Source organism: Mirounga angustirostris, unplaced genomic scaffold (genome assembly GCF_029215605.1).
Source record: "Mirounga angustirostris isolate CCGP_5_RB_7025 unplaced genomic scaffold, mMirAng1.0.hap1 SCAF_4, whole genome shotgun sequence".
In the NCBI taxonomy this organism is placed as follows: Eukaryota; Metazoa; Chordata; class Mammalia; order Carnivora; family Phocidae; genus Mirounga; species Mirounga angustirostris.
In genome coordinates, this window is record NW_026991712.1 from 160,390,661 (window position 1) to 160,413,381 (window position 22,721).

Below are 22,721 nucleotides of genomic sequence, written 5' to 3' on the forward strand. Positions count from 1 at the left end.
TAACCCTATTGTTAGAGAATCTGTCTTTACTCTTCTGTCAAAACACACGTAGAAAACAGAATGCTCCAGTGAAAGCTGATTTAACTAGCAAAAGCCTTAGCACTTGCTGGAAACTGTGACCAAGCTAACTGTAAGGGCATTTTAATCAGTCATGTTGGCAAGAATGTGGCAATGGTCTGTGTCTCTTCTAGTCACAAGTTTGTTTTTGGAGGGGGGCCAGATCCTGCTGGAAGAACACTCACTTGAATCAGTTTATCTTTTACCAATTTGAGTGCCTCCTACATGCTCAGCAGTAGGCTGAGTGCTGGGTGTTACAGAGATGAATGACTTGAAGTTAGTTATAAGACATGTACATAAGCAATTACAATGTGGGTAATAAGTGCTAAGAACCATAAGAACAATAAAACTTGGCCCCATGGGGATTTTGAAAGAGAGGGAGACTTGGCTTCTTTAAGCAGTTGGTATGACAGTCCCTTTGTGGAATACAGACAAGTAGAATTTTTTTCTGGCAGCCAACCCTCATTTGCTTTTCTACTATGGGACTATTATTAGCGTTTATGTAAGTCAGGTTACTGTCTCTCGTACCATCCTTTTGGACAGAATGGCAACCAGTGGGTTGGATAATCACACTTTTAAGAGGGAACTGACCTGTTTAAACTGCTGTAGCAGTCAGTACTATTCAAGAATTCAGAGTCAGCCTGGCCTCTGGAGGTCCTCTTCATCATTTCTATCAAGGATATGGATGAAGAGAATGTACAAGAAGATGCTCAATGGAGTAGAAAAAGGATGTCATCCATTCAGTTCCTACTGCGCTTCAGCTGCCTTATCTATAAAATGTAGATTTCATATCTTGCCTACCTCACAGGGTTGTTGTAAGGATCAAATTAAATATAATGGATGAAAAGTGCCTTGTAAATTGTAAAGGACTACATATGGGTTACGTGGTGAAATGCCAAATCTGTAAATGCCACAAAGTTGGCTGGCTGGTAAACCATATTGAAGCAAGCTTGAAAATGATTAACTTGGAGTACCTCAACTTCTGGGCCTAAACCATAAAGCTGAAATGTCAAGTCTTATATTTAGGTTAAAAAATGCAGTGGTACAAGTTTAGGCACTAGGACTGCCAACAAAATACTAGTTCTAGTGATTATCAGTGTGAACCACATATGCTCTGGATATTAAAAAAAAAAAAATTCCATTCTGGAAAGCATTAATATAAATATTGTCCAGGTGCTAAACAGTCACCCCGAAGGCTGTATTGGTCAGTATTGCATTGTAGGTGCCAGACATTTGGTGGATGTTGATAAGCCCAAATGCGTGTAAAAAAGTGAATGATCAACAGGGAGAATATTGATAATACTTGATAATAAAAGGTTGTGCTGTCCAATATGGTAGCCAGTAGCCACATCTGGCAACTACAGTTAAAAAAATTCAGTTCCTCAGTCACAGTAGCAACATTTCAAATGCTCCATCCACACTGGCTACTATATTGAACAGTATGGTTGTAGAATATTTCTATCACAGAAAGTTCTGTTGGGCATCAGCATAGAAGGGATGGTCAAAGGAACAGAGTATGTTTAATGTGAACAGAAAAGACTCAGGGGGTAATGAAGACTGCAACCTAGTATTTGAAGGGCTGTCATGAAAAAGATGAAGACTACTCCTGTGTTGTTCCATTTTAAGCTCCAGTGAGTGTGATTTTTGGTCGAAATAGAAGACTTTCCAACAGTTTTACCTCAGTGGACGTAGCTGCCTTTTGAGATAGTGAGCTCTCTTCCCTTGGAACACTGAAGTGTATGCTGCATTATCGATCAGCTAGAGGTGCTATAGAGTGGACTCTGTTTAGGAGAGAGATTGGACTAGATGACCTCTAAGGATGTGTCCTACCTTTAACTTACATATTCAGACATAACTAAGTCCCAGACCTGCAAGAACAGGCTTTCCTTTCATAATCTAGAAGCTAGTTCCTTTCGAAAATCAGTGCCACCGCCATCACCTCCATTTTAAGAGGATCTTGTTTCATCAAATTTCCAATTCTAAAGCCTGACTGTCAAGAGTGAAAAATTCCTCTAGCTTTCTCAAATGTATTTGGTGAAAGCGTTTTAGTTTGCTTTCATTATTCATTCCTTTGGTCTGTGATCGTGATCTGAAGGTCACAGAAGATGTAATGTTCTACGGGGAGGGGACAAGTTACATGAAAAGTAGACTGGGTGGAAAGGAGGGGAAATTGAGTTCTTTTGAGTTTGAAGTGGTAGTAGTAACCACCGTCTGATTTGCTGAAGAGGGGAGGATAAGCTGTTCTAGTTTGGCTGCATTTGCTCTCCTGTTACTTGCTAGATCGACCCGTATCACACCCATGACTCTGCCTTGGGTTGAGGCTTTACCCTCACTCAGGCTGGCTCCTCCTCCCTACCCCTGCATATCCCAACCACATCCATCCATTTAGACCTGCTCAGACGCCACCTCCTTACAGACTTTCTCACCCTCCCAACTCCCGAGCATTTTTATCTGTACCTTTGACCTTTCCACTTCATGTCTCGTACCGAAGCTACTTACGCAGAGATCCGATCTCTATTAAATCTCCCAGCAACTTGAGGGCGGGCAGGGTCCGAGTCCGGTCCAGTTTTGCGTCCCTTGTCCCCCCAGGGCATCGCGGGCATCAGTAAATACTGGTTGGGCGAGTACCATTGTAGGAGCACAATCAGTTCTTCCCCCAAATGACCAGAGAGCATCTCCCGTTGCGATGGCCTCCAGAGCTCCCAAGAAGGCAGGGGAGCGGCGAGGAGCAAGGCGCGTGGCTGGGCAGGACCGAGGTGCTCGCTAGGGCGGAGGGCAGAGGGCTCGGCCGGCCCGGCCACCCTCCTCGTGACTCCTCCTCCCCCCTCCACGGCTCCAAGTCAGGTGATTCCGGGCACGTGACGGGCACCACCTACCCTGCTGCTCCCGAGTGGCAGCTCGGGCGGCCAATGAGGGGCTGGGCCTCGGCGCGGAGCCTATGAGGGCCGGGCTCTAGGGGGCGGGCCCCGCGGCGGTGGAGGCTGCCGGGGGCGGCGGCGGCGGCGGCGGACTGGGGAGGCGGCGGCCTGGCTTGGCCTGGCCTGGCCTGTCAGGGCGCGGGCGGCGGCAGCTCCAGCACCATGTCCCTGCAGTACGGGGCGGAGGAGACGCCCCTGGCCGGCAGTTACGGCGCGGCGGATTCGTTTCCGAAGGACTTCGGCTACGGCGTGGAGGAGGAGGAAGAGGAGGCGGCAGCCGCGGGCGGCGGGGTTGGGGCGGGGGCCGGCGGAGGCTGTGGCCCGGGGGGCGCTGACAGCTCCAAGCCGAGGATTCTGCTCATGGGGCTCCGGCGCAGCGGCAAGTCCTCCATCCAGAAGGTGAGTGGGGCCGCGCCGGGTCCCCTGCCTCCCCCTCCCCCTCCCGGGGGCTCGGGTGGCCGCCGGGCGCGTTGGGGGGGGTTGCGGAGGAGGGCGCGGCCGGGGCTGGCCGGCCGGGTTGTCCCACCGCGCTTTTTCTAGTCTTCTGGGGAGCGGGGCCAGAGGTGCGGCCCGCGGAGGACCCGGACTCGGAGTCCACGCCCAAGTCAGCCGAGGCCGAGTGGGTCCCCGAAGGCGAGACTGGCTAGAGGTAGGCAGGTGCCCGTGGCACCGCCCGGGACCTCCGCCCCCTGGGACCCATCCCCAGAGTCCTTTCCGAAACTGAGACGTACTCTGCAGTTCCAACTTGGAGAACTTGTCCGACTCCTTCCCCTGCCCGGTTTTTGTGTATTCCTCTCACTTCAGGTGACTTGAGTTTGCAGGACTTCCCAGGTGAGCCCCAGGGACCTGCGTCAGGAAGAGCTGTGACTAAGTCACTGGCCGTTTTAATATTTACTACTACGAAGGAGAATTTAACATCACTGGGGACTGGGGAGCTGTTATTCCACCAGTTTTGGTACTTGGGGCCAGACGAGTATAATTGCTGGTGATAGTCTCTCCTGGTATATGTGCGATACAAAAATCTTCTGAGACCTCGAGAATATTTGCAGACCTTTGTCAGCCCATTTGCTTTCACTTCGGGTCTGTCAGGAACAAATGGAGGGCTAGACCCTTTTTAGTAAGGGGGAAACTGAGGCAGGGTTGGCCTCCTTCAGTAGCCATCCCCCTCACACGCAAGTGGTAATAAAACGCCAGATACCTGGTCTGTTGCCCTTTCCACTCCGTTGCAAAGGTCTGTCCAAAATAAGTCTGTGATATTTTGTAAACATGATGGTTTTAACAAGTAGCCTTCTTCTGAAATTACTGGATTACTGTGTTTTATTTACTTCCGAATTTACTGGATTGCTGGGTTTTGTCTTCTCACCTCTACAGCAAATTTGGAGTAAATTCATGGTAGGGTTTTAGCAAACTGAATTTAATTCTTCTCGCTTGTTACTCATTGACTAAACTTTGGTAGTAACTACCCATTTTCCTTTTCTAGAAAGTAATAGTGAGAGACAAATTAGCTTTATGTTAGAATTGTGTGGATTGTAATTATCCTGATTCTTAAGTTACTTTTTTTTAAATTTTTATTTTATTTATTTATTATTATGTTATGTTAACCACCATACATCATTAGTTTTTGATGTAATGTTCCATGATTCATTGTTTGCATATAACACCCAGTGCTCCATGCAGAACGTGCCCTCTTTAATACCCATCACCAGGCTAACCCATCCTCCCACCCCCCGCCCCTCTAGAACCCTCAGTTTGTTTTTCAGAGTCCATTGTCTCTCATGGTTCATCTCCCCCTCCGATTCCCCCCCTTCATTCTTCCCCTCCTGCTATCTTTTTTTTTTTTTTTAACATATAATGTATTATTTGTTTCAGAGGTACAGATCTGTGATGCTATGGTGAGCGCTGTGAATTGTGCAAGACTGTTGAATCACAGATCTGTACCTCTTAAGTTACTTTTACCATTTCTTTTCTCATGGGAGCAGTCATTTCCCTGTCAACTCCTCTCCTGTCCCCCCCCATATCATTTTTTACTTGGTATAATTACTGTCTGTTTTATTTCTTCCACAAGACTGCAAACTCAGAGAAGGCAGAGGCTAGTCAGTTACCTTTCTAATTCTCAGAGCCTGATATAGGCTTCCCAGTAAGTTTACAATGAACAAAAAATCTTAAATTTTAGCTATAAGCTTTTATAATCTTAAAGCAGATTTTGGCAGAATTAATACAGTTTAACAGAAAACAAAATCAGTTGACATGAGAGACATTGCTACTACTAAGATTGACTATGTGCAGAGAAAATAGAAAAGTTTCAGCTTCAAAGTAGGCTTGATAGAAAGTAATTTGGTGCCTTCTCATCTCTCAGAAGTAAAAGGATAGTGAGTATTGCTGATACACCATTCACTTTTTATCTTTTTAAAAATTTTTGCTATAGGATCAAATTTTTTATATGTTAATTCAGGGTGGAGTTTTGAACTTTAAATACAAAGTTGAATAGTTATAAAATTATCTTCTTTCTTTTAACAGGTGGTGTTTCATAAAATGTCACCCAACGAGACTCTCTTTTTGGAAAGTACCAACAAGATTTACAAAGATGACATTTCCAATAGCTCCTTTGTGAATTTCCAGATATGGGATTTTCCTGGGCAAATGGACTTTTTTGACCCAACTTTTGACTACGAGATGATCTTCAGGGGAACAGGAGCATTGATATATGTCATCGATGCACAGGTAGTAGGAATAATGATGTTTATTTCTTTTTTCTCATGTCAAAAGATGTAGACACAAAGGAAAGGTGTTTATCTTCTTTATCATGTGCTTCTTGCAGATGATTTCTTTGCCGATAGATTTCCTAGCAGTATGGGAGATGGAACTGCAGAGGTGTGTTGGGAGCAGGCATGCCATTGTGCGAGTACAGAATATGAGATGATTAGGAGATAGTGGCTTATTATCTTTGAGTTCCAGTTAATGAGCAGTTTTCCACTTTTATTTGTTAATAGTGGATATTGCCGTATTTCACTATTACAATAGTGATGTCACTCACTGGAAAGATCTTCTCGGTGCCCATAATCTAATGAGGAATAGGAGAACTGAGTCAGTAAATATTAAAGTGAATAGTTTTCTTCGTTGTCCAAATTGAGTTTGGCTCAACAAGCATTTATTGAGGGCCTAGCATGTGACAAGCCCTGAGATGAATGGGGCATGTCCCTGACCTTAAGAAGCTTAAACGTTAGTTAGGCATGCTTTCTGAGTGAGAGGCTCTGTAATGGATGCTTTCACATACATGATCCAGTTTAATTTTTTCTTTATAATACTGTGAGGTGTAGGTATAATAATTCCAATTTTATGGATGAGTAAACTGAGATCACAAGTTTAAGGAACCTGCTTAAAGTCACACATCTAATAAATGGCAGAGCTGGGATTACTTTTAAAAAAATTCTATTGGGAAGAAATGTCCATTTCCTTTTCCCTTTTCTTACCAATATTAAAAATTACATTAACTTGGTAATTGAATTTTTTATCTGGAGAGATGAAAGATTTAGAGAGATTAAGTTAATGTATTTGAATGTTTGGAGTATTTGTGAATAATTAGGATAATATATTTTCTGTGGTTGGGGAAAGAGGTGGTTTGAGGCTTTCTTAACTCGTTACTGACTTTTACAAGATTTCTTTTTAAAAAATATTTTGTTCTGACTTACAGGATGACTACATGGAGGCTTTAACAAGACTTCACATTACTGTTTCTAAAGCCTACAAAGTTAACCCAGACATGAATTTTGAGGTTTTTATTCACAAAGTTGATGGTCTGTCTGATGATCACAAAATAGAAACACAGAGGGACATTCATCAAAGGGCCAATGATGACCTTGCAGATGCTGGGCTAGAAAAACTCCACCTTAGGTAACAACATGTGTGTTTGATATGAGAGCCCTGAAAAATGTGTAAATGTATTCCCATCTCTGTCATTACAAACACGTAGCTTTCTGTTACTGGTATACCCTTCCCAAATCTGTAATGTTCTTGATCTCTTTGTTGAATTCAATTTTGGGAACCTGATGGTATTTGAGAAGTTACTTTCCCAATTTTTTTGCATTTTCCTGGCGATTGAAGTCATGTGAAGTGTTTTCATTGGTGCTTTTAGAAATTCATCTCAAGAGACTGGAAACAGCCTGTTTCCTCATGGCATAAATCTGCTTTGGGACTCCCTTCTCTTGATTTCATCATTTATTTATTTATTTATTTTCATTTTGCCTCAGTTCAAGGACTCTGTCATATCTGTTGTAGAACTATGTAGCTTGAGTCTTCACAGTATTTTTTTCAGTAGGAAGAGGTACATTTTCAAGTCTGGTCTCTAATGTATCTTATGTATGTTTTAAAAACAGTTTATGCTTTTATGAATCTCTAAAGTTTGGGTTAGGTGAGTTTATTCTATAAATCTGTTTAGGGTTCCTGTTAGGTTTAAAGAACTGCTGATTCATAATTAAATACTGTTAAGAAATGATTAAAGAACAACTACTAGATAGGATTGATGATTTATGTGCTTGTGTTCTGAAAGTGTATGAGGAATATTTTCTGTATTTTGTATTTTTTTGGTGGTATAGGTAGATATGAGTAATAAAAAGTACCCAAGAAAATGTTCTCTTGATGATGTAAACAGCTTAAAGGGGAAGCAGGGGAGAGATCCATGGTACAGCTATTTCCCTGTCCCTGGTCTGTTAGAGTGACTTCCTTATAGGCTCAATCCACCCCCCATCCCTGCCCCAAATATTCCCTAGGGCCTCAGGCTCCAAGGTCTTTCAGTTATTCTTCTAGGAAGTCATGTAGAAAAAGTCTTATTGATCTGTAGTTTGACTGGATTGAAATTTTAAAATATTTATCAGTAATTCATGCTTTAAAAAAATTATTTGTAAGCGAAAGTGAAAGTGCCTCCCTATGAATTTCCTCAGTCTTACTTTTAGGACTCTACTCTTAACAATGGATTTTAGGCCATGATTGTCCTGTGTTCCCTAGTGCACATGGGAATTCTCCTAATCTCTTTAGACCACTTCCTTGTCCCTTTTTGGGGCGTCCCACCCCCAGTGGTACATGCCATCCCTTTCTCTAGTTCCTTATAGGGCCCTAGGCCTTGTTAACCTCTGTAGAATCTTTGCATCAAGCTTTTATTAATAACTAGCACGGCTGTGGGTTAGGCTGTATTCAATTTCCGGTTTCCAGAAACCCAGCTTACTAAAATGCCCCGTACGTTGCAGGTTCTCCATGTCCCCATCTACTTCCAAGCCTCAGAGTCCCTGAAGGACCTTCCCATATTGCTAACCTTTTTGCCTAAAGGAAACAATAAAATATTCCTTTGTCCCTAGTGCCTTTAGGAGGGGGTCATCTTGGCCTCACTTGTTTCGTTGCTCAAACATCTAGAGTCGAGCCCCATCTTGTATTGGGTTAGGTTCCTAGATCAGCTTCTTGAAAGTATTTTTAAATTGCCTGTAAAGTGTGATAGCCACAGTTCTGTGTTTCCGACTTTGTAATGTATACTTATAAATAAATAAATAGAACAACTACATAATGAGGAGTATACTCCCTGAGCTAAAAATAACAGGTAAAATTGTATTGTTTAAAATGTGAAAGGCCTCTCTTTTTCAGATGTGTTTTGTTAAATCTGTGGATGTTACTTCTCCACTGTATGTCCTTTTAGGCAGATTCCTGTTCCATTCCTATTTTTTATAGGGCCCCAGCTCCTGTCCTTCTAATTATGTCATTTACATAAATTCTGAGCATCAGTTTTGTTCATTTGTTTATTGAACAAATATTTATGAGCACTGTTCAAGGCAGTGGGGTTGTAGCTATGAGCAAGACCGTCACGTCTCTGTCCTCACGGAGCTTACATTCTGATGAATGAGACAGCTCAGAAGCCCTTACAAATAAATGTATAGTGTAATTTTAGATACTTATCAGTACTATGAAAAAAATTAGGGGAAAGGGCTGCTGTTTTAGGTAGGGTCAGGAAAGAGCTTTCTGAGGAAATGACATTTTTGAAGAAACCTGAATTATATTCTTATTGAATAAATGTCACCCCTGTCTGTGCTCCCTCTTGGTTTTTATCTTGGTCTTTGTCAGTTATGGGCTTAAGAAACCAGGTTTTTTGGATCAGGTTGCAAAGACTTAGGTGAATATTCAGGTTTCTGCATCTGAAAATGCTTTCCTGGGTACTAGGAAATTGCCCTCTTTTGTAAATGCTGTGAAGAGATGGATGGTTACAAGCCAGGTGGGGAAACTACGTTTGTCTTCTTGAACAGTAGGGAATGACAGGCAAGATAAAAAGGCTTTATTTGAACTTAGTGAAATCAAATGTTAAGAAACTTAAAATTTTATATTTTATAATTGTCACTGAACTTAAGATATTTTTCAAATTAATCAAACTGTGTTGTGTTTTTCAGCTTTTATTTGACTAGTATCTATGACCATTCAATATTTGAAGCATTTAGTAAGGTGGTGCAGAAACTCATCCCACAACTGCCGACCTTGGAAAACCTATTAAATATCTTTATATCAGTAAGTGAGCTAATTCACTACAGTTTCTGATTCCATTTTCTTGAATATATTTGTGTTATCAAATTCTCCAAAAAAGTGGCTTGTATTAGTCTGAATCAGGCTGAAAGACTAATGACACACTTAACATGTAAAATAAATCATAACATTAAAAAAAATGGCTTGAGTTATTTTCTGAGTTCTTTTCTTAGTGCTCACCCTTTTGATCTTAAAATGAAGTGAAAAATTTCTTCATGCTTTCTTAATAAAAACCTTCATGATAAAAAAAAAATCTTCATGACATCTGTTTGCTGAACGAAGAGTAGTAACTGGAAAAGGCTGGGTTTTGGGAATTTGACTCCTGCTTAATCTCTGCTTTGTAGGAGGTCACATTGAAAAATTGATGTTTTCTTTTCCTTGCTAACATAATCTTAGTATCAGATTTCACCTTCCTTATTTTGAAGATTCAGCTTAATGAAAAAGGATGTTCCTTCAATAAATATAACATTCAACTTTTATATTTTCTAGACATTACTTTGAAGCACTCAGGGTGTAGTGATCCCCAGTTCTTTTGGGCTTTTGGGTTATGTTAGATGTTGACATCAAACTAATTCTTTTATGTTTTGCTGATTGCCACAGAAAGCCTTTCTGGTAGCAAGGTCATTCAAATCAGAGGTTGATTATTGTAACAAGAAAGGATTATTGAAAATGTAACATGGCTTGATTTTTGGAGGATTTTTTTTGTTAATTTTTTTGGTGGGTCTTAGCAAATAAATCATTTAAGTAGAGGAGGAAGAAAAACAAATTTACTGCAGTTAAGTCAGTAAATCAGAGCAGAGAAATGATTCCACTTTTATTCTTTGGATAACAGAAGTGTCTCTCAACCAAATACTATTTGCTTCTTTGGTATTGGGCTATACAATTAAAAATGTCCTTGTGTGTTAATCCATAATTTCAAGATCTTAGGTAAATTACAAATTTTGATTCTTAAAACTGAATACTTCCCCAATTTTGTTTTTCCAAGAATTCAGGTATTGAAAAAGCTTTTCTCTTCGATGTTGTCAGCAAAATCTACATTGCAACAGACAGTTCTCCTGTGGATATGCAATCTTATGAACTTTGCTGTGACATGATTGATGTTGTAATTGATGTGTCTTGTATATATGGGTAAGTTATATATATATATATATTTACAAGATCTCAGACAGGTGGAAGACTACCAGTTTGGTTTGTCAGAGGGGTTAATTTTTGAGGCCTCTGGCAGGTACTGTTTGGAGTGGACTTGTTCTGACTATAGTGCTTCCGCTTGGAGCTTGATTTCCCTGTAGAGGGACTGCTAGGTCTTACTGCTTCAGAGGATGGGTAAGAACAGTTGAAAAAATGTGCTAGTGCCAGATTTAATTGTCAATGAAAGTTTCTCCTGCCATGATTTGGGGGGCTTGCACTGTGTCTTCTTCCTTAGGGACTCTGCTAGATCAAAAAAGTAGGTTAATTTATTTTGAATAACAGTAAATACTGGTTCCTAATTTATCTTCAGGCTTTATGGAAATGAGAGATCCTAATCTTTCAGAGAGCTAAGAAACAAGGAAATCAGAATTTTGGGTGTCAGAAGGACTTACACATAGAAAAATTTGACCCATACATCTGAGTTTCCAAAATAAATTTCTAAAATGTAAACTTTCTTTATGTAAATTCACCAAACTCCATACAGAGATTTATAAATGCCAGCAAAGGTGTGATTTTGTGGAATAGTCCAGAGGACGAGTGAAAACTTTGGAGAATTACTGGTATTTCAAAAGCCAACAACCTCTGTTGCTTCTAATAGCCCTGATCCCCCACTCCCCCCATACATTAACATCAGCACTCCCAAGGCACTTTTCTGATGCTCTAACATAACCTTTGCTTTCTGTGTCCTTTATCTGTTCCCTTTTCCACCTGGTCTGAACTCTTCTTTCATCTCGCTGTCCCTGCCCTTCGCCTTGGTCTCTCAGCCTAATTTGTTGGTGTCTTTCTCCAGCTGACTGAGTAGGAGAATGCATTTCTCTCACATGTTCTTTACCTGTCTGTTCCTGTCTTCTATTTGTTTTTCACTTTTGTGGTTACATGCTCTCCTTTACTCTAACTTTTTCCATAATGAAAATGTGATGTTTCTGTTTGTTATATTATTCGGTAAAGCTTCATGTTCCCATTCCTAATTTTAAAAATGGATGAATAGAACACTTGTTTTTTTCTTTAAAAGAAATCAAAATTTCATAACTGCTTTTTTCATAATTTAAAAACCAAATTTAGTTGCAAAGTTTTTTTCAGCATAAGGTACATTGTAAAATACATTATACATTATATGGCACATTATAAAAGAGAAGAAAAATATCCATTATCTCATTCTTAACACAATCCATGCATGCAGTTTGTTGTACTTTATTATATTTATTTATTTTTTTAATTATTTTTTTTTTTTTTAAGATTTTATTTATTTATTTGACAGAGAAAGACACAGCGAGAGAGGGAACACAAACGGGGAGTGGGAGAGGGAGAAGCGGACTCCCTGCCGAGCAGGGAGCCCGATGCGGGACTCGATCCAGGGACTCCAGGATCATGACCTGAGCCGAAGGCAGTCGCTTAACCAACTGAGCCACCCAGGCGCCCTATTATATTTATTTCTTACTTAACTCTTGATTTACATCTTTTGAAGGAGGACTAGGTATAATTCTGACAATTCTAGTAAAGACAATAGCTTTCAGACCCTGAAGGCTCACTTTGTAAGCATCAGGATACCACAGTATCTTGATAGACTGTATTCATTTTAGTTTTTATACTTACTCCTTTTTCACTAGTGGCGGTTTTCTTACGTTAGGTCCTTTTTTGTATACTGTGCCAGTACAGATTAGGATGAGGGAAGATTTAAAACCTATATTCCCTGTATCCTGGGTAAACATGATGAAGGTGTGCATGCATGGAATACTGCATCCTTGTCTGGGAACCCTATTTCTTTTTTTTCTTTTCTTTTTTCTTCTTCTTTTTTTTTTTTTTAAGTAGGCTCTGTGCCCTGTGTGGAGCCCAACGCGGGGCTTGAACTCATGACTCTGAGATCAAGACCTGAGCTGAGATCAAGAGCCAACTGAGCCACCCAGGCGCCCCTGGGAGCCCTATTTCTTAAATGGGAACTTCTGTTGCTGTATATTTAAGCCAGTATTTTTTCTTAAAAGACCCTTGGGAAACTGGGTGGAAGGACTTGTCATTGTGCAAATTAAATGTGACAGAATACCTCGCTGGGAAACCTGTAATGAATACTTTCTTTTAAAACAGGTTAAAGGAAGATGGAAGTGGAAGTGCTTATGACAAAGAATCTATGGCAATTATCAAGCTGAATAATACGACTGTCCTTTATTTAAAGGAAGTGACTAAATTTTTGGCACTGGTCTGCATTCTTAGGGAAGAAAGTTTTGAACGAAAAGGTAATGGCATTTTAAAAGGCTGTTTTTATGTTAAGTTCTTTGTAAAAATTTATTAGGTTCTTGAAAATCAGAGAAAATAATACTGCAGTGTTAGATGAGTATCAGCTCAAACTACTTTTGTCCCTTCCTTTCCATATATAGTCCAGACTTCTTTTGGTCTTTTATGTTAAATCAGGTATTTAATTCCAGCCTTTCTTATTTTGGGTCCTTTTAATACATGTCTAAATGCTTGCACTTGGGCTTCCACCCAAACCTGTTTCTGGAGATGATTCTTGGGCAGGTTATCAGCTTACCTTCTTGCTACATGCAGTGGCCTTTCCTCATTCTCTTGCCTCTTCAACCTTCTCAAGCATGTGACCCTGCCAGGCCCTCCTTGCTTGTTGTTTCCCTCTCTCTTTGCTTCCCTAAAGCTGAGCTCTCCAAGTTGTTTTATGTATTTCTCTGATCTCCTCTTCTGTTGCTTTTGTTTTTCTCAGTTCTGAGCGTTTTTCAGAGCCACGTCTTTTTGCTTGCTTCTTCCCTTATTCTCCTGGTCAGCTCATCCAAGCCATGGTCAGTTAATCTTCTCTATGTGGTTGAAAAATTCACCTCTCTAGCTCTGATTTGGGCCCATATTCCAGTCCCATGTTTGGAGCTCTTAGTAAGACATTTTCACTTAAATATTTGATTATCATCTTGTACATGTTGTCAAAACTGATGACTATTTCCCCTCAGTTTCCTGACCTTCTTGGCTACCGTAGTGTTGTTACCAGTTATGACATTGCCTGGTGTCCAAGCTCAGATGTCTTGCAGTCAGGTGATTGTGTGGAGGCACTGCGAAGGGGCCCTTGCAGGTCATTTCACAAGGGCATTCTGTGTTCTCCTTTTTCCCTTCTTTTCCTGTATTGTTTACATTGAATTTTCACCAAATCTCATTTGTTTCTTGGGTTTCCTTTCCACTCCCACTGTCAGTCCAGGTCCTCCTCCCTGCGGGCCCGTGGTGGTGCAGTCATGTCCTACTAGAGGTGATGTGCTCCGCATGTGTTTTGAGGGGCTAGTATGTATTGTCTTTTATTCCAAAGACAGACTAGCTTTCAGAAAGTTACTTTCATCATGTTATTTAAGTCCTCAAGGATCTATCATCGCTCTCTCTTGTTCACTGCAACAGGTGCCTGCTCTATGGTCTGTGTTTTTAATATTTAATATTGAACGAATTAATACTATTTCACTAAGGTTAATATTAATGAACTATATCAGATACACAACATTTTTGGATAAACAAAAATGTGTGTATTCACGTTTGAGCTTCAGAACTTAAAACATGGCAGAGACATAGTTGACTTTGATGTATGTCTCCTTGGAAGTCTTTTTGGTGCTATGTTGAATGTAGTAGTTAATTTTCCCATGATGTATTATTTTACTTTGTATCTTCCTTAACCAATATAGAGTTTTGTATTGTGTATCTCTGTGTAAATGATGTAAAAATGTAGTCTTCTGCAACTTGCTCACCCTCTTCACTTAAGATCTTTTTTGAGATTTGTGTTGATAACATGTAGCTTTAGTTCATTCAGTCATTTTCACTCCACACCATATTGACTGAATATACCACAATTTCTTTTCTTTTTTTTTTCTTTTTAAAGATTTTACTTATTTATTTGACAGAGAGAGACATAGCGAGAGCAGGAACACAAGCAGGGGGAGTGGGAGAGGGAGAAGCAGGCTTCCCACCGAGCAGGGAGCCCGATGCGGGGCTTGATCCCAGGACCCTGGGATCCTGACCTGAGCCGAAGGCAGACGCTTAATGACTGAGCCACCCAGGCGCCCCCACAATTTATTTTCTTTCTGCTGGACATTTAGGTTACTTTTAAAATCACAAATAGCTTTGCAACAAATACTCAGATGCAGCAGAAGAACACGTTTGCCATTGCACATGTGGAGAGTTTCTCTTAGAATATATTTAGTAGTGGAATTTATAGAGATGTATTCATATATCTTCAGCCTTATTAAACATTGCTTTCCAAAGTGGCTTTCCCATTTTCGCCTCTGGCAGCACTGTGTAGGAGTTCTTGTCACTTCGTGTCCTTGATAATGCTTGTCAATCTGGTAGGTGTAAAATGGTATCTCATTTGGTTCTAATTTTTACTTAATTACTAGTTAGGGCAGGCATTTTCCTTATGGCAGGTACCTTTTATGCCAGTTCAAGGTTGTTCTTTGGCAATTTACCTGTTCGTATACCTTTATCCTTTTTGTACTTCTTAGGAGTTCTTTATTTTCCTCCATTCTAATCTTAAAAGTTAAAAACAGGGGTGCCTGGGTGGCTCAGTCAGTTAAGCGTCTGCCTTCGGCTCAGGTCATGATCTCAGGTTCCTGGGATCAAGCCCCATGTTGGGCTCTCTGCTCAGCGGGGAGTCTGCTCCTCGCGTTCCTTCTGTGCTCTCTCTCTCTCACTCACTCTCAGGTAAATAAATAAAAATCTTTAAAAAAAAAATAAAAGTTAAAAACAAAACCGTTTTTGGTTACAGAAATTTTCAAATATATACAAAAGTAGAGCAACACAAGGAGTGTCCACATACCCATCCTCCTGCTTTAAGAGTCACCAGTGTATGGTCAGTCTTGTTTTCTGTTTATCGTACCAGCTAAATTATTATTTTTTACCCTTTTGTTGTGGAAACTGTCAGACATGAAAAAGTAGAGAACAGAATGAACCCCTTTTATCTATCACCCAGATTGGATAATTATCAAAATCATAGCCAATCTTTTTCTATACCTCTTTCCCTACTGGATTATTCTTTTTTTTTTTTTTTTTTAAGATTTTATTTATTCATTTGAGACACAGAGATAGAGAGAGAGAGAGCATGAGCAGGAAGAGGGAGAAGCAGGCTTCCTGCTGAGCCAGGAGCCTGATGTGGGGCTCGATCCCAGGACCCTGGGATCATGACCTGAGCCGAAGGCAGACGCTTAACCATCTGGGCCACCCAGGCGCCCCCTTACTGGATTATTCTAAAACAAATCTCTGACTTGATCAAGTAATTTTGTCTCTACAGATTTCAGCAGGTATCTCTAAGAGATAGCATTCTTTTTAAAACATAATGGTGCCATTAATAAACATAAAAAAAGAACAGTGATTTCATCAGATCTCTGGCTAGTGTTCAAGTTTCCCTGATTGTCAATTTTATTTTACCATTTTCACAGAAGTAATTTTTAATGTAGTTGAACTTACCAAACTTTTATAGTTTTTTTTTTTTTCCTTCCTGAGTCTGAAGGACCTCCTGGATTTGGCTCTAATCTCCTTAGTCAGACTTGATTCCCAGTACTTCCCAGTGAGAATTCTCTGCCCCTATCCCCAGCCACACCAGTTTCTTTCCTGTCTTTGACCTGTGCTGTGTTCTCATTGCCAGCTCCCTGCTGTTTTTTTGTAATATCGTTCCTCTTTCCTGCCTAACTAAACCTTGCCTGTATCCCCAAAGTTCTGCCTCATCCCTGAGGTTTTCATTGGCTGCTTTTGCCCCGCACTGGGCTCTCCCTCCTGCAGACTTCTTTGACATTTGTAGTCATTTTAACGCCGTATTGTTTTGATTTGTTTCTTGTGTGGTCGTCTTCATGTCCCAGTATCCTCAAGGGCATTGATGCTTCTCTGATCTGCCATTCTTCTCACTGGCTTCTATTCTTAAGGTCACCTCATGGTTCAGAATGGCTCCTGGAGCTCCGTATTCCAGACAATAAGGAGGAACAAGACTGGGGAAAGAATACTTCCTTTTCCTTTTAAGGAGATTTCACAGAGGTCCCACATACTTCCACCTATCTCAGTGGCCGGAATTGGTCATGTGGCCACACATAACTGCAAGGAAGGCTGGGAAGTGTAATGTTTTAGCTGAGCATCATTGTGCTCATCTGAAATTGGGTTTCCGTTACTAAGGAAGAAGGGGGAAGAGTGGATTTTTGGTAGGCAACTAGCCATTTCTATAACAAAACAGAACTGTTTGACCAAAATCTTATTTGGAAGCCAGTTCATGAAACAGATGAAGAAGGAGCTGCATTGCCTGGAGAGCAGGTGTAGGCTACTGAGGCTCTGGCTGGTGGGCTCTCCGGTACCTCCCAGACCCCAGGGCTCTACTGGGCAGTGTGCCAAACTGCTGCTCCAGCTGTTCCCTCCTGCTCTTCACTGGCTGCCTGAAACACTTGTGAAAGGAAAAGCTTGATAATTTGAAAAGTATTTTATTTTCACTTTAGATTTTATTGTAGGTTTTCTTGGCAAATTTACCTTCCTGATTGTTTTATTTATTGACTCAGCTCATTCCCAGGCCCCAGAGGTAACCAGTGTTAACGGTTTGGGTATCTGCTTTATCACGTTTCGGGTATCTGCTTTATCACGTTTCTAACATAGAAAACTCCTCAGTTGGGTGTGTGTTTTTTAATACATAACCAATTATTTCCTTCTGTCACCAAATATTTCCTAATAGATAATTTCACAATTGACATTCAGGGGGCCTCATCTTCTTTTTCTCTCTTGCAGGTTTAATAGACTACAACTTCCACTGTTTCCGGAAAGCTATTCATGAGGTTTTTGAGGTGGGTGTGACTTCTCACAGGAGCTGTGGTCACCAGCCCAGTGCCCCCAGCCTGAAAGCGCTGACACACAATGGCACGCCGCGAAATGCCATCTAGCCTGAAGTCCAGCTGTCGGGGCTCTGTGCCAGCTCACTCTTCACTCCAGGGTCAGATGCCACGTGCTACAGGACAGGGGAGCTGCCGCTTGTGGGAATCCTGGTGCCGGTCCCACTAGAGACAAGGGGTAGAGTTTCTCGTTTGGATGAAAACCCCTTCAACCAGTGGTGTGCAACTGAAGCTACTATTTCTTTTTTTTTTTAAAAGGCAAAAAAGAATTCTAGAGACCACAGAACACAGTGTGTCTTTCTCCTCTTTGGGGTCCTATTTTAAGTAGTTGGGATATTTTGGACCTGGAGATAACACCACTTACCCATCCTTACCAGAGAATGTTGCTGTCAATTGCCAGTTGGAAATAATAGAAAGAACTGAATTTTTATATGCTTCACTTAGGTTTTCATTTGAGTAGTCTCTAAAAATCCTGCCTTGCTTAAGTTCTAACACTGCCTCTCAGATTGCAGTTTTGGACATTGCACACCTAAGTCGTTTTAAATGCATTTGCTTGCTAACTCAGAAGACACATGGTCTGACCGCAGCAAAGGACATTCCTGTGTTTGTTACTGAAGAAACGAGAACGTTTTATGCTGCATCAGGTCGAGAGCAAGGCTCAACAGTGGCTGCTGCATTAATTCTCTTGGAAGTGTTGAAGAAACTGAAACAGAAGAAAAAGTTTGCACCTGTGTTTTGGGTACCAGCTATCTGGGTTCTTTCTCCTCCATTAGATAAGTGATCATGATCAGTGTAACGATGGGAATTTGAGAAGTTTGTTTTCCCCACAATCTCCTCCTCCTAGGGGAGAAATTCATTATGTCATTGAAATATTTAGCTCACTTTTCTGTAGACTTGGTCCCAGCCGCTACATACCTTTTATTCTAAGCTATCTGTATTCTTTACGAACTGCTGTTTTGTTGGCCATGAATGACCCTAAGGCACTGGTGGGCTGTCCACTGGGAGTTGGAGAGAGCACATGGCGCCACAACGTGTCATTAAACAGACTGTGTCTCCAGTATTCTGACACCGAGTGTCAACTGTGGTACTTTCTTCACCTAGGATATTAATTCATAATTGTTTCTTTTTGTTGATGGTTGATACCCTGTCCATTGATTTAAAGTGACATTATTTTTACTCGACATGCCCAGTAGTCCTATATTCCAAAGCCACTGGACCACTTGAGTACATAAGTGCCACTGTTTAATGAAATATGTATATTCAGGTCTGTTAACCTAACAGTGTGACTTGGAGTGCTTCCTGCAGATGATTCTGACTGTTGAGTATTTACATGGACCATGGTGATATCCAAAAGAAAATGCTTTTATATTTATAGATTATTTCACTGAACTATATAAAATGGGTATCAATAAATGTATTTACTCCAAAATCAGTTTTTTATTTGCCTCCGATAGGAGGAGGGTGGGGTGATGGGACATTGGGTTGTCTCACTTGATCATTCTATTGTCCATTCCTTTCATGGCTTCATATGGTTAACAGGCTGTATGTCTTAGGACATCAAGCTCTGTCCTGATGCAGGAATTTCATGCCTTGGGTCCAGACATCCCTCCTGGCCCATTTCTGCTTAGGGTAGGCAGTCCAGGCCCAGGTGAAAGGGTTTTTTGGTTGTGGTGTTGGCATACCAACAAATCTCTCTCATGGTGAGGAATATGCAGGGCCTGGCATAACTGATGCATTATAGCCAAGCCAGGAAGGGGTAAGGAGATAAATTAGGTAGGACACCATATAAAAAATGTGTACCAATTCCAGCTTGTTCGTTTCTTCCAGTTCCTGGGATACTCATTATTGACCCTTAAATGTCAGTTAGGTGGGATCTGAATTGGTTGGGGTAAGGTATACAGTAGTTTATAGAAGGGAGAAAGGTAGATAGAGGTTGAAAGATCTTTTAATTTTCATGATCGGATTACTTTAGAATTCGATTTTAAAACTTTGAAATGGAAATCACAGAAACATTAAAAAAAATAAAACCTCTTAAAATACAATCTAATCCTGTATCCGTTTCCAAATTAGGGAAACTGAAGTCCAGAGGAGTAGAGAGCTTGTCTAGAGTTACAGATAGGATAACCATATAAATTAAACTCCAAGCCAGGATACTGTTGAGAGTGGAAGGGATGCCATTCATAATGATGCTAGAGCGACAGGTGTGCCCTGGTGCTGTCCTGGTAAACCGAGGTTGGCCAGCCTAGTCCTGGGTATAGTTCGTGCACGGTGGGGCCTGCTCGCTGGATGTGGCAGCCCAGTGCGGCCTGCCTGTATCTTCAGCCTCACACTCCCATTGGTTCAATGGAGATAAAATCCCAAGATGAGTATACCGTGGCACATAAGTGCCCAAGAATTACTTTTTTCCCCTTACTACATATGGAAAATTATAAATTTAGGGGGTGATTTAGGAGAAAACTTGAGAAGTGGTGAAATAGAGAGTGAATGAGGGAGACGACTCAGGATTAAAGGAAATGGAAGGGGCACCTGGGTGGCTTTAAGCGTCTGCCTTCGCCTCAGGTCATGATCCCAGGGTCCTGGGATTGAGCCCCGCATCAGGCTCCCTGCTCGGTGGGAAGCCTGCTTCTCCCTCTCCCACTCCCCCTGCTTGTGTTTCCTCTCTCGCTGTGTCTCTCTCTGTCAAATAAATAAATAAAATCTTAAAAAAAAAAAAAAATAAAGGAAATGGAAGAATCTTACAAAACTATTAAGGGGTTTGCCTGTGTTATCAGTTCCAGGCTACCTCGGAGAGCACTGCTACAGATGGCTAAATAAAACCTTTACAGTCTTCTGCAGCAAGGAGTTTAGCTGTTGCACATACCACTTCCTCTCTCATTCACTCACACAGTCTCTAGACACACACGCACACACACACACATATATATACAATGAAGTCCCAATATAGAATGCTGAAGGTGTTTGTGAGTTAATTTACCTTCTACATTTTGAGTTCTGTGCTTTTACAGAGAAATGATTTTAAAGATAAGATAGTTACAAGCTTCGTAGTTGGGCAAAGCAACGTGTGTGATTTGTGGATTTGTCCTGTTTTGGTTTACAAATGTTGAAAGCTTTTCTAGTTATATCCAAAAGAGATTATTAGTGAATATCGTTACTATTTTCCATCTAAGCTAGTAAAGTAACTTAAAACAGTGTCCTGTTTCCCCCAGAGACCCTTCTCTAAAGGGAATGTGGGCAGCAGTTCGGCATGGCTGGAGTGTTTCCATTAACAGCATTTTTCCTGAACTGCTCCCACAGAGTTGGGAGCCTGTGAATCTAAAGAGCAGCCAGGAGAGACATGAAGCGGCAGCAGCTACTTGCAATTATTTTAGGTGGTTTATATGTATTACCTCACATAATCTTCGCAGTACCTTGTGAGGTAGGGACTATATTCCTATTTTGAGGATGGGAAAACCGAGGCATAGAGACTCAATTGTGAGTGGTGGAGTTAGAACTGGAATCCATGCAGCTTGATTCTAGCACTTGCATCCTTAAACCACCACTTGACCTTGCTTCCCTAAGTAGGAAGGAAGAAGGTTTGCTTGTGGGATGTTTTGTAGAAAAAGAATTCTATAGTCAAATTTTGGAAGTCACATTCTGTAGTCTCTTGGAGATTTACTGCTTTCAGTCAAATATTAAAGGTTCTGAGAAGACTACAATAGAGAAGCCTTTTTGCCTTGGTTTTTACCCCATGTTCTTAAGTCAGTGCAACACTAAGAAATGCCTATTCAAGCCATGTATAATGAATACACTGAAGGACACTTCACTGAAACGTTTTCTGTGGGATTGGAAGTAGGATTCCATCTTCCAAGTGTCTTTTTAAAAATTATTTTAAAGATTTATTTATTAGAGAGTGCATGAGCAGGGGGAGGGGAAGAAGGAGAGGAAGAGAGAATCCTCAAGCAGACTTCCCGCTGAGCACGGAGCCCACGCAGGGCTTGACTCAGGGCTCAATCCCAAGACCCAGGGCTCAATCCCAGGACCCTGAGATCATGACCTGAGCTGAAATCCAGCACCAGCGGTTTAACCAACTGAGCCACCCAGGCACCCCCATTTTCCAAGTGTCTTAATTCAACCCTCAGTGACCTGGTTGTGTAATAGAGTAAAGCCTGTGTATTTTCACAATTGAGCCTAGTTAGCTCCTGCTGTTCTTTCAACATGGAATCAGCTTCCCCTGCCCTGTAGAAATTCTATTCATCCTGCTAAGCTCAGCTTAAATGCCATATCCTCCCTAATAGCCCTCCACCCACTCCCTTTTCCTTCATCTACTCTCCCCCTGCAGAGGTGGGTCCTGCAGGGTCCATTCCCTGCTTCTTTCTTGGTGACTTGCTCACCACCTGTCCTTGCTGGGAGTGATGGGGGAGGGATAGTCTGCTACTCCGCAGTAGCTACTTCCTCAATATCCCACACGTTGAGGAAAACGCGTGCTCATTTAAATTGCCTTTCATTGCAGCTTTGATGGGAGAGAGGGGATGCCCTTCTGGTCTGGGCAGCAACTTGCCTAGCTTTTTCACCTGGTTTGACTGTCGTGTCCGATGCCTTGGTGTTTGACCTCTAGGTGGCAGTGTTGTACTGTTTAAACACAGCGTTTCGCTTTCTGGCTCCTGCGTGTTTGCTCTGCTCTGAAAGTTTAAATTGTCTGTTAATCACCCAAGTGTACACCCAACTTAGAGATCCAAAGAATTGCTGAAGTTATTTCCCCTGAAATAATATTCAAGAGTGATCAGAGACATTTTAGAAGGGAAGCAGTTTGTGATTTTCAGTTTTTATATCTTATCAGCTTTTTAACAAGGGGTGGGATAGGACAAAGGTCATAACATCCTTTGCCTCATGGATTATGGGTTACAAAGGGGCCTTAAGAAGACGGCTCTATCCATAATCCTATAACAGGCAGGACTACTTGCTCCCTGAGCCATCTGTTGTGGATGTGTGTGCTCTTAAAGACTCCCATGGAAGGAAAAGCCACATCTTTGAATTAAAATATCTGCTTTCATCAGTTTCCTCTGCTTCAAATGAGGTCTGTTGTAATTATTTCACCCTTGAGAGCTAAAGCTTTCAAGGAAAAGGCTGGGATACATTATCCTTCCATGGGCACTTGCTTTTCTTTCTTCTGGGGCCATAGCAACTCTCCACAATCCCCAGCTGTGAC

The 22,721-nt window shown here is 41.4% G+C and overlaps 1 protein-coding gene and 1 long non-coding RNA gene across 6 annotated transcripts in view; one reads left to right on the forward strand and one right to left on the reverse strand.

Annotated features, from left to right (window-relative positions):
- Positions 1–2,903, reverse strand: part of LOC123859766 (uncharacterized) — a 58,960-nt gene extending 56,057 nt beyond the window's left edge. For 3 of the 5 annotated variants that reach the window (XR_006794561.3, XR_010410998.1, XR_008507880.2), the window contains exon 1: positions 2,557–2,903. This is a non-coding gene — a long non-coding RNA (uncharacterized LOC123859766). Of the gene's footprint in view, positions 1–2,514 lie in introns of all 5 variants that reach the window. The other 2 variants (XR_008507879.2, XR_008507881.2) reach the window with 2 other exon arrangements.
- Positions 2,904–3,039: 136 nt separating this feature from the next.
- Positions 3,040–18,965, forward strand: RRAGC (Ras related GTP binding C). Its single transcript, XM_045898035.3, has 7 exons — positions 3,040–3,374; positions 5,493–5,696; positions 6,667–6,866; positions 9,398–9,512; positions 10,513–10,655; positions 12,795–12,943; positions 17,436–18,965. The coding sequence occupies exons 1-7, from the start codon at positions 3,138–3,140 to the stop codon at positions 17,585–17,587; spliced, it is 1,200 nt and encodes a 399-aa protein (XP_045753991.1). The 5' UTR covers positions 3,040–3,137; the 3' UTR covers positions 17,588–18,965.
- The last annotated feature ends 3,756 nt before the right edge of the window (positions 18,966–22,721 follow it).

Coding starts and splice junctions, on each gene's coding strand:
- RRAGC (XM_045898035.3), top strand. CDS start 3,138: ATGTCCCTGCAGTACGGGGCGGAGGAGACGCCCCTGGCCGGCAGTTAC. Junction 6,867..9,397: donor CTAGAAAAACTCCACCTTAG/GTAACAACATGT, acceptor TGTGTTTTTCAG/CTTTTATTTGACTAGTATCT. Junction 9,513..10,512: donor TATTAAATATCTTTATATCA/GTAAGTGAGCTA, acceptor TGTTTTTCCAAG/AATTCAGGTATTGAAAAAGC.